At 37.7% G+C, this 12,355-nt stretch overlaps 1 protein-coding gene across 1 annotated transcript in view; it reads right to left on the bottom strand.

Annotated features, from left to right (window-relative positions):
• The window catches only part of LOC116520743 (macrophage mannose receptor 1-like), a 50,783-nt gene that overhangs the window by 25,840 nt on the left and 12,588 nt on the right, over window positions 1–12,355 (bottom strand). The window contains 11 exon segments of the mRNA XM_032235070.1: window positions 137–273; window positions 275–306; window positions 1,095–1,130; window positions 2,167–2,299; window positions 5,477–5,547; window positions 5,550–5,598; window positions 8,998–9,197; window positions 9,308–9,456; window positions 10,773–10,888; window positions 11,584–11,612; window positions 11,615–11,696. Of these exon segments, the coding sequence (XP_032090961.1) occupies window positions 137–273; window positions 275–306; window positions 1,095–1,130; window positions 2,167–2,299; window positions 5,477–5,547; window positions 5,550–5,598; window positions 8,998–9,197; window positions 9,308–9,456; window positions 10,773–10,888; window positions 11,584–11,612; window positions 11,615–11,696 (1,034 nt within the window).

Genomic DNA, 12,355 nt, shown 5'->3' with positions numbered 1-12,355 from the left:
TTAGTGGGAAACCTGACACACACACACACACTCTCACACACACATGCATTATACATACATACAGATATACACTCACACACATAATTTTTTTTGAAGCCACTTATTTTCATAGGTAATTATTGCATATATTTCTTACATATTCCACAAAACATTTTTCCTCATGACTCTCAAATTGGTAGTAAGATCACCATGATGTTGTTTTGCAGAACTTTCCGGGCTTTTCTGCAGGCATGATGTATTACTGAAATAATACTCATTGTTTTCAAATTCAATTCCAGCCAATCTTCAATTGTTTTATAACTATATCTGCATAAAGAAGAAATAGAAGAAATGACTTATATATCTGAGCAGTCCTTTTACATCTATTCCACAAAACCACAAGCAGTCATTTTGAAGTTTCCATGCGCTGTACAAAGCTCTTCCTTCAAAGATCTTCTGAATATGAACCTGCATACCCAAAAGATACATCCATATTATAGCTAGCAAACAGACTTCAACTGAATGCTTCCAATAGCTGAAGTGGCCTTCTGCAAATGTTCCAGAATACACAGAAAGTCAACCCAATTGTGAAGTTTAGACTGCAAGACAAAGCAATGTAAAACAACCAGGAGGCCATTTAATTTGCTTCAGAACTAGCTGGAGAAAGTGAGTTGTTGTATTATGCATCACTTGATTCAATCAAATCACTATCAAATGCAATCAAAGCTTAGTATATTTTGGAAAGTTTTATAAAAATTTCCAATTATTTTTTAGTAACTCCTCTTGGTTTATAGTCATATTTCTACATATGCTTGGAAAACCCCTATTCAATTATTGACCGTGAAGAGATCAGTCAATGACATCTACCTTTTGGAAGGAATCACAATGTCTGTAGTTTTAAAGCCATTACAGAGCCACATCTGGCTTCCTTCAGTGGTCTTAGAAATTGGTTTGCTTACAAATTCAACCATCACACATCACATTTTAGGAATGCTTCTTTATGTCATATAACCAGATTTTGCTCAAGCAGCCCTGATTCAAATCAAACTAAATAAAATGTAGGCGGCATTAACACGTATATTACAATATTTTTGACATTAAATTGCCCAACGTACCAAATGTATTGCTTGGTTCTGGATATAAAGGTGCACCTACAAAAAGAAGTATTTTCATTACAAAAATAATCAAGCAGAATCATATCATATTACATTATTCCTTATTGAAGAAGGTAATTTCAAAAAGTGAAGTGTACCATGTTAATGTATTTTTACATTACATACAAATAGCCATAGATATATGGATCTCAGTTTCCCTAAGATTGAGGTGACCCCCCCACTTTTGAAAGAACCATGAAGATCTGTATAAATGCTATTAAATTGCACTTATTTCATATGATCAAAATCCGACAAGCTAGGTTTCAACAATTTGTGAACTGAGAATATCAGTACAATCTGGATTTTGAAGAGGCAGAGGGAACTAGAGATCAAATTGCAAACACTTGTGGGATTATAGAGAAAGCAAAGAAGTTCCAGAAAAAACATTGATTTTACCGCATTGATTATGCTAAAGTCTTAATTGTGTATATCAACAACAAACTGTGGGCAAGTTCTTAAAGAGATGAAAGCAGACCACCTTATCTGTCTCTTGAGAAACCTGTTTTCCACTTAGTAAAAGATCAAATGCACAATATAGAATAGATGAGAAGGATGTAGAAATCCTAATGGAGAATCACTTAAGTATGAATTGGCAATAATTTCCTGTCAGTGAAAACAAATTATCAGTTGAATGCCTTGTTTCCAGCTGTTATAGGTGTCCCATCACTGGAGATTTTAAGGGATGACATGATAAGCAATGTTCAAATATTGAGGGCCTGCCACAAAGAAGAGGGGCACCTGAAGGCAGGACAAGAAGAAATGAATGGAAACTAACCAAGGAGAGAACCAACCTAGTACTAAGAAAAAAGTTCCTGACAGTGAGAGCAATTAATCAGTGCAACAACTTGCCTCCAGAAGTTGCAGGAGCTCCATCACTGGAGGTTTGAAAGAAGAGATTGGACAGCCATTTGTCTGAAATAATGCAGGTTCTCCTATTTGAGAAGGAAGTTTGAACAGGAGACCTCCAAGATCTCTTCCATCTCTGTAATTCTGTTATTCTAAATAAACTTCTTGAGAATAAAAGGCATATTACCTCTTGTAATTTGACAAAACCAATCAAAAACCCGATAACATAGTGCTGCTTTCCAGGCTCCAGTATATCCCCATAGTAGTCTGCATTTTTGATTTTCATCGGAAGAAAAAGTAAAAGCTGGTTCATAGTTTACCTATAGTAAAATTAAAATATACTTACTGTCTAAAAGCTATCAATTTTTAACATTTGTAATGTTAACAAATGACACACTCATTATTCCCCAAAATGCTGCATTCTGGATCAAGTCTAGCTTCTGTGTAATCTTTAAAAGCAGCCCCATGTACAGCACACGTCAGTAATCCAAATGAGAGATCAGGATGTGTGTGACGTGAATATTGAATAGTGTCTCCCATTCTAAGAAAGCTGCAAAGACACACTAGACGAAGTTCTGCAAAAATCCCTCCTTGTTATTATTGCCTCATGTATCTCAAGCAATATCCATGAGCCAAGAAGGATAACAGTATGAAACAAGAAAGTCTGATTCCATTGATAACTAGATAGTATAGCCCTGCACTCAGTTGGCTTCTTAACTCCAAACTGTTTCAACTTGCTGGGATTAAGATCCCTAAAATCTTATTTAAGTCTTCTCAATTATTTTTTATATTCATCTTTTTAACATTTTGTAAATCACTCAGAGTAGCTTTATCATTAAGATGGGTGGCATATAAATTTAATAAATAAATAAATTAGAATGATCATCCCCTGCGGAACATAATAACCTCCAGATTTCTGGAAAATGTGCTATTCAATCAAAGGCTGGGATGTAAAGTTGTGTGCAAATTATTCATAATATATAATAATAACCCATATAATAATTATATTCATAATATATATATAATCACATCCTCCACTAATTGCACGTAGATGCTAAATAAAAGTGGGTAAGGTATAAGACATAATCCAGGACTTAGAGTTTGAACTAACTATTCCTCTCCCCATACTCTCTCTGTCACACACACACACACACACACACACACACACACACACACACAACCACACACACAGACACCAACTGGAATAACTCCTTAAGAGAAGATGATCATGGCAATAGAGTATTCTTCATTCCAAGTCCTCCGAGGTGATGCAGAAGGATATCTCAGTGATGGTAATCAAAGGCCACTGAGAAGTCAATAACAACAAGATTGCAACACCCCATCATGGCCTTGCCAAAATCATGCATAAGTATATCTAATATTCTCAGTTCCACTTCAAGACCCAAGCTGCACTGAACTGTTCAATGTAATTAATTTCTTCCAAAGTTCCTTACATTATAACAAACAACTAATTAAGGAAGAGTTGGAAAATTGCCTAATATTTTAGATCAAACTATTTTTCTCCTCAAGCATGTGATACTGGTCCATCACCCAAGAATGCATTCATCACCTCCCCTACATACAGACACACAGACAGGCGTACACATGCGCACAGAGCGTGCACACACACACACACACACACACACACACACACACACACACAGAATCTTTACCAACCCAATCACTTCTCTTTTATCCTGCACACTGATACAGGTTTTTCTCCAAGGAGAGAGAAGGAGGAATGAGGATAAATCAGTACTTAGAAATATTGCTTGCTCAGTTTACTCCTTCTTCCCTAATGTGGATCCATTATCCTTGTATTGTTCCTCTTTCTGGGCCACAACAACAATCAGATCTTTGTTTTCTCTGAATGGGTTTTGCTTCTTAATTACTTTGGAGGTTTTCAGTTTTTCTCCAGGAACTCAGATATCATGATACTTAAGTCAGCCACCATGCCCTCTGCTTTTGCTGCTCTTCAGATATAATGCAAGACCATCTGCTTCATTTGCGCCACTTCATCTGGCACCACCATATCAAGTGGCTCAAATGGGTGGATGATAACAGTAACAGCACTAGTTACCATACAGCAACATAACACACAAATGTCTATGAAACTATGTATTCTATTTTATCATCTCCCACTTGCCCCTTTAATACATTATGAATACATCCCATATTTGACCTTCAGCTCAAAGTTGTAGGTGTTAGCCCATAACTAAACATGGTGCTTAAAGAAAAGGCCATTCAATTGTTCTTAATTAGCTGGAGGTCCCGTCATTCCACCAAAAATGGATAAGGAAAAATTAGTAGTATGTGGAATGAAAGATTTCAGGTAGTTTTCTGTATGAACAATGCAATCAAAACTTTTTCAATAGCAATCTGAGATAACTCAAAGAAACTGTCAGAATAATCTGAATTGGGTCAAATATCAACAGCATATTATATTAACATTTTTAATGTTTTTTTACACTTAGTTTAACACTTAGAATACTGTTACTGTTAAATCACTACAAGAAATATTATTAATACCTATGCTCCACCAATCCCCAACCTTTCTGGCTCTGTGGAACAGTAGTAGCGGTGACAGTCGTGGTGGGTGGCAGGGGGGTAGTGTTAGGTTCAGCACAAATGGACTTGTCCGCTCACCTGCCACTTGTGTTATCTGGTTCCATGTAGGCCATAGCCAGTAGCAGACCATGGACTGGGGGAGGGGGGACTGAGCATTCCTGCTGTACTCCATAAATATTAAAAATACCAGAAATTACAGATAGCATTGCATTATAAAGCATGCATGTTAATCATTTACTTACAGGAGACCCATCAGTCCAAGTGTATCCTGTGCTAGAGTCTGAAATTTGCAAACCAATCCAGGTATATTCAGATTGTGATCTAAAATGTAACAATCAGCAAATATGTTAAAATATATTTACGCATGTGTTTTGTTGAAATACAACACTGCAATTTTCTGTCTGTGTTTTCTTTTTCACATAGGACATAAGCATGTCAACAAGTGAATAACCCCCAGAAATAACTAAGCTATTAAATATGACATACGCTCTTATAGCTGTAATATGATAGGTACCTACTTAAGTAGGAATACGTTCTTTAGACTACAATGGAATTTATTTAAGTAGTCATGTACAGAATAATACCAGAAGCATTGTTACTTTATTGAGATGATAATGATTATGAATGAATCTACATTTCTGACCATTTTTCTTATTTCTATTATACCCACTGGAATTTCTTTTCTATTTTATTAATGATGATGATCAGTCAAATCATGATCTTTTTCTTCCTCACTGAATTGAAGCTCTAACTAGAGTACTCTGGGAGAAATTTTAACTACATGCAAATACTTCAGAATGAATATTGTAGGTTTATGAAATTTTCACTAGCTATATATTCCCAGATGATGAATTTAGTGCTCCAATAAACTCTTTGCCGGGAGTATGTCTGCCTTAAGATATAAGAAATAATCAGTTAATTATACTCACAGTTCGTTTAAATAATTGTTCCTCTAGTTTATCATGCAAAGAAGCCAGGTCTCCTCCAATTAATTTACAAAGTCAAATGCCTCAAACCAAGTTTTCCTGTCAATTCTCTTCCTCTTATAGGCCTAAATGCATAGAAATATATCTCATTACAAATGAGCATTAACACTATATAAATAGTCTTTGATTTACAACCACAATTGAACCTAGAAATTTCTGTTGCTAAATCAGATATTTGGTTAAGTGAGTTTTGCCTCATTTTACAACCTTTCTTCCCACAGTTGTTAAGTGAATCACTGCAGTTGTTAAGTTATAAACATGATTGTTAAGTGAATCTAGCTTCCCTATTGACTTTGTTTATTAGAAGGTTTGCAAAAGGTGATCACATGACTCCAAGATACTGCAACCATCATAAATTATGTCAATTGCCAAACATCTGAATTTGATCATGTCATCATGGGAATGCTGCAAAGTTGGAGGAGATAAAATAGATCATAAATTATTTTTTCAGTGCTGTTGTAACATGGAATGGTCAAGTAAATTGTATAAGTCAGAACTACTTGTAGTTGTTTGTTTCCTTATGGGTCTTATTATTTATCTTTTCAAATAATCCTCTAACTTTATATTCAATATTTTCACTTTTACATATTAAGGAAGACAGAAGCCTTAACACTGAAGTTTACTGAAAACCCACACACAGAGATCAATATTTACATTTTGATTCCCACCACACACTGGAGCACAAAATGGGATTTCTATCAGAACCCTCACCTCAACTTTGAGTGGCCCAAAGTTAGCTAGCCAGCTTCATGCCTAAGAGAGCGTTCAAAGCTCACAGGCTCCTGGTTTCTAGGCCAACAGCTTAACCACTGCACCAATTGATAATATCCACTTCAAACATATCTACATAAAATAAAATGCTTCTCAGGAAACCCTGAGAAATTCTGTTGCCATAGCCACCTCATCATTAAGACTAGGATTAGCATGGAACGCTACAGAAACCTCACAAAATTAATTGATCCGAACTGATTTTCATCATTTATCAATCACCTTCTGATACATAACACACACACACACACACACACACACACCAGACATTTAGCAATCCCTTGGGTATGCATCAACTCAGGGTATATATTGACCACTTTAGGGAACCCTGCCCTAAATCATTTAGCATTATAAAGCTATATCTGAAGACAGAGCATCAGGCCAACTGACTACCCATTACCTTATGATCACTCTTTACAGTATTGTGTCGAAGGATCTAAGCTCTTCCTTTATTATATTCAATTAAAATTCAAGGTAATAATATCAATTCCTATAGCTCACCTATAAACTAGTCTAAAAGACAGTTAGGCAGCTAGTTTGGTGTAGTGATTAAGGCATCATGCTAGAACAATGGTTTCTCAACCTAGGGTTGGGACCCCTTTGGGGGTCGATGAGACCCTTTCACAGGGGTCGCGTAAGACCATCGGAAAACACATATTTTCGATGGTCTTAGGGACCGAGATACCAATTTTATGGTTGGGGGTCACCACAACCAGAGAACTGTATTAAAGGGTCGCGGCATTGGGAAGGTTGAGAACCACTGTGCTAGATGAAGGGAAACAGTGAGTTCTAAACTCGCCTTAAAACATAAAGCCAGCTGAGGGACTTTGAGATTATCACTGCCTCAGTCCTAGGAAGGAGGCAACAGCAAACAAACAAAAAAAGCAAAAAAACTTTTATCATAAAGCTTCAAAAAAATTTTTGCTGAAATAACTGAAGGGATTTATCCATTCTTCACTGAAAGGGAGAAATAAACTGTTATGACAAATCCACACAAATGAAGCTGTGAAGAGTTAAAATATATGAACTATTGATAGCAATCAAAATGCCAACTTCTAAACGTCACTGCCTTAGGCTAATAATAGTTGTTACTTTGATTGCATTGATTAGACCACAATTTCTTGGTACATAGTAACTCAAATTGTCTCAAGACAATTAATGGGGATTTCAAAGAGAGGGCTAGCTGCAAAGGAACATGACCACTTTCTATGTTCTCTATGATTCCTTCCTTGTTCTTTCAATCACCTCTAGTTCCTTTTCAAAGGAGAGTTAATCATGGCTGAAGAGCCCCAAATTGCCCCTGGAAGGGACAGGAGGAGAGGCTGGGATCACTGTTCCTTCTAAGGTGTGCGGCCGCGTGGCCGCACACGTAGCAAGAAAACCCCACGCAGCAGTTTCTAACTGCCGCACAGTGATTTCTGTCAAAGCAAACGTTGGGGAAGTCCTTTGCAGGCAGCTAGAACTGGCCGCCCGCAAAGGACCTCCCCAGACTTGTTTTGATGAGCACATAGCGACATGACAGAGTTTTGTGTCGGCCGCGGCCATGGTTCAGCAAAGCAAGCCCGGGAGTCCTTGTGGGTGGCCAATCCTAGCCGCTTGCGCTGGCGCTGCGGCTGAGCAAACCCCCAAAGCCCCTGCTGCCACCAGAATATCTGCTGCTGCCTCCTCCTCCTCCTCCAACAGTACAGATTTGCCAGCATGACGCTGCAGCTGAGGGTGAAGCCGCCAAAGCTCCCATCAGCACCCCCGCCCGTGGCTGTGGTGCCTCTCCCTCCACGCAGAGCACTGAGCTGGCCCCTGCTTTATTCCTCCCCCTTCCTCCTCTGCCATGCTTTTGAGGAGCCATGAGGCCACTGGAGCTAGTAGGAAGGAGGTGGAGGGGGCAGGAGCAGGAAAAAAAGGTCTCATGGCTTCTCAAAAGCATGGTGAAGGTGAGGCGGCGGCAGGGTAAAGCGAAGCGCAGCTGAGGTGCTCCGAGCGGAGGGGGAGGGCACCGCTGCCACTGCCATGGGTGGGGCACCAGCGGGAGCTTTGGCGGCTTCACCTCAGCTGCAGCACTGGCAGCAAATATGGTGGTGCTGTTGGAGGAGGACGAGGCAGCGGCAGCAGTTATTCTAGTGGCGGCGGGAGCTTGTTGGCATCTTCAGTGGCAGCCCTGCCCCCTGTGAAAAAAAACCGAAGATGGAGCAGATCCACGCATATGACGTCGCCGCAACGTGACTGGAGGGGGAATTCTGGGAGTTGAAGTCCACAAGTCTTAAAGCTGTCAGGTTTGAAGACCCCTGGTATTTTTTTCTAAAGAGTTAGGGGTGCAGGATCTTGTAACAAACAGCTTTAAGACTTGCGTGTTTCAAATGCCCAGACTTTCTGAGCCAACATTTGTGTTGTAAGCAGGAGCATTGTTAAGTGATACTGATATTATATAACACTTTTAATTCAGCAGGTACCTTGAATAAACATGACTTTGAGTTTCAAATAATACTGATTTCGTTGTTGTCTTAGGTGACATCGTGAAAAAAATTCAGGTGCTCAGGCATGAAAATATGCCGCTCACACACCATACTTTTCTGCTCACACTGAAAAAATTAGAGGGAACATTGCTGGGATGCCAGCTCCTGTTGCAGTTTACGCCTCTTGACCTGGCCTGTCTCAAAGGACTGAATCTGGTTGAGCAGATTCCAAAATGGGCTGCCCACCTTGAAGCAGACATTCCTTGTTGGACTTGCGGTCCATCCTTCAGGACATGGGGGAGGGGGCGTTGTTTTCGGGATTGGAGGAAGGGTCATTCCTTCAGCCAATTGTTTGCAAAGAAAGGCAGCCCTCTCCTCGCAATTGACAACATCCCACAGTCCAGCAGCATCTCCCGTTCTCATGACAACACAGCCGGGATTTGGGCCTAGCAGAATGGAAGACTAGAGTCAGTTAAATTTAATGCATCACCATAGACAAGCTAAAAAGGATGAAAGCTTTCCTGCTAGGATGTATTTGCTCTGACAGACTCCATACCAGGCATTTTTGCATTCCAGTGAGTGAACTGAATGGGATCTCCATTGGTCCAGTTGAAAGTCCCTGGATTTGCTACATCTGAAAGGCCGATCCAGAAATATGTTTCAGGACGGTGTCCAATTTGGCTCGTCAGGAAGGCATGCTCAAATCTGTGGTAAAAATAATTCATATCAGGATGGTCCTCTGATTTTCTTCATTTCCAGATTCTGCAGAAGGTTAATCTTATGTCCAATTTACACTTTTACTAGTTTTAGTGTTATGGGGAAAATAGGAGGCAGGAGGATTCAGTACATTTCTATACAGTAGAACCTTTGGTCACAACAATAATTTGTTTCATAACTTTGGTCACAACCCAATCCTAATTTTGGAAATTGGGCACTTACAAAAAAAATGGTGTGAAGGGGAAAATCAGCCATGAAAATAAAAATCGTGAATTTTTGGTCAGAACCCAATTTGGTCATGGTAAGAAGTGTTCATAACCAGAGGTCTACTGTATATTAAAAAGGTGTGATAAAATTAGTACTATTATCATCATCATTTCAAATCTGAAAGTACAGATTTACAGATTCCTAATCAGAGCTAAGGAATCTGCTCCCATAACACATGTTAAGACTAGTAGGACTGGAGTTGTATCTTTCTTACAGCAAAGACTACAGGGCAGTACTCTCCTGAAGATTTAGGATAAGTACAGGCTCCTTCTTACTGAGTAAATGCTGCCTGAGTCAACCATCCACAACCATGGTCAGTGATATGGCCTACCCAATCGCTGCTACAAATAAAAAAGTCACATGCTCTCTTGACCTAGCTGTCTGACTGCAGTTGCATCATAACATTCTCTACAACAGTATTTCCTAATTTTGACAGTTTAAAGATGGTGGACTTCAACTCCCAGAATTCCCCGGCTGTCTGGGGAATTCTGGGAGATGAAGTGCACATATCTTAAGGTTGCTGAGTTTGGGAAATACTATTCTACAACAGTGGTCTCCATATATTTTTTATCACACTTCCCTATTAGTAGAAAAAATAAACATGTAAATATTATTTAGAGATATTCATTAATCACAAAAGCAATTAGTAAATTAGTAAACTCATATAAAATTCAAGTAAACCAATTTTTAGATACTATGTCAAATGAATTCATGTAAAGTTAGACTCCAAAATTAGGCATAATTAAGAAAAATGAATAATTAACAAACATCAAAATAAAATATTTTTGTGAGTAGGTGGCTCTATACTTTTTTCTAAATAAATAAATTAGAATACAGGAATAACATATCTAAAAATATTTTATTTATGCACAGATAAAATATTATTTCCATGTGCATCACTAGGTCTCACAGCAGATTTTATCTTAAGGGAAATGAATTTAAAAAGTAGGTAGACCTAGGAAATCTGTCTAGTGTTTACTTTGCTAATATAGATGGATAATATAATATTTTGTTCTGTTCCGTTCACCATATTTTACCTATTCTCCACAGAGGTCAGAAATCCTTGGTTTGTTTCACAAGATGTCTTTGCTTCTGAAAATGTTCCAGGTGTCCCTCCAATTAAGTAACAATAGAAACCATACCTTTTCCAGCCCTGTTGACATAGCATACATACACATACAGAACATATTAGCCTGAATTTATTGGTTTATATCTCACATTTTTATCCTGTCTCAATCCATAGAATCTCAGATTCACCGAGTTATTCAGATGAAAGAGCAATTTTTAATTATTTTAGGTTCATATTTTATGTGGAAGTGAGTGATAGTCTCACTATTCTATAGTATGTTTTGAACCTTAAATCTAAAAGGAACTGTGAAATAAATGTTGATAGACATAATTCACAGCATTCAACTTCTATGTCAATAGCTTCAGATTTATTTAATTTAATTAATTTAATTTAATTATTTTATAAGAACATTGCTGCAATTTGGATGTCCAATTCCTGTGGCTAGTACAAATCAGTTTCAGATTTATCCCAATCCAACATTTCTATTCTGGAAAAAAAAAATGTGTTCCTTATGTTTATCTATTAGCTCAGGTTTATCTGTTTATCTGTTTATCTATTAGCTTTTTTTGCCATATGGTAAAGACGGATAACTTGTGTTATTATAAAATTGCAAAGAAAATATTTCTATCTATGGGTTCCTAAGAGTCGACATCAATGTTAGAAGTGGAGGAGAATGTTCATCTCAAGGCAAAATTAGTTTTCTGGATGGTATCTCCAAAACTTCATAAGATGAATAACTATTATAAAAGATCAAGAGCTACAGAGTTCCTTAGGCTTACTTTCTGGCATTTTGGATCAGCAACTTCATCTGTTCCAGGAAGAAATTCTGAAGGCTCTTTTTACAGATGTATCCTAATTCCTCTTCACAGAAATGATCTGCCCAATATCCATTCTGAGGATGAAAAGGTGAACAAACCGCAAAAAGAATCTATTATTTTTACCCTGTTCTATTTTGTTGTTTATATAATTTTATTGTTTCAACTTCTTCCCTCAAAACGACACTATAGGTCACTGCACACCAGAACAACTAGACACAAGGACAGTTTTTCCCCTCATACTATCACTCTGTTAAACAACTAATTCCCACAACACTGTCAAACTACTTACTAAGATTATATTACTATTATTCTTCTCATCATTCACGTTATCTATTACCTTTTCTATTTATGACTATAGTTTTGTTGCTTGTATCTTTATGATTTATATTATTTTGCTTAGTTTCCTAGTATGATTTATGTTAATTGTTTATTTATGACTATGACTATCGCTAAGCATCGTATCTTATGATTCATGATGGATGTATTTATGATGACTATGATCATGATTTATCACTTATATCTTTTATGTACAGAGAGCGTATGCGCCAAAGACAAATTCCTTGTGAGTGCAGTCACACTTGGCCAATAAAGAATTCTATTCTATTCTATATTGCTTTTGTTCCCATGAACTGAACTACTGCATATTACTTATTATAGCTGCATTTGTCTAAAATCTGCAGCCATACTAAGATCTTGCAAAGAGATGTAAGTAGTAAGTGTTCAAATGAAGTTG

This window comes from Thamnophis elegans, chromosome Z (genome assembly GCF_009769535.1).
Source record: "Thamnophis elegans isolate rThaEle1 chromosome Z, rThaEle1.pri, whole genome shotgun sequence".
NCBI classification, from domain to species: Eukaryota; Metazoa; Chordata; class Lepidosauria; order Squamata; family Colubridae; genus Thamnophis; species Thamnophis elegans.
Note: the sequence above shows the minus strand (reverse complement) of the source record. Positions and strands in the feature narration are given on the sequence as shown.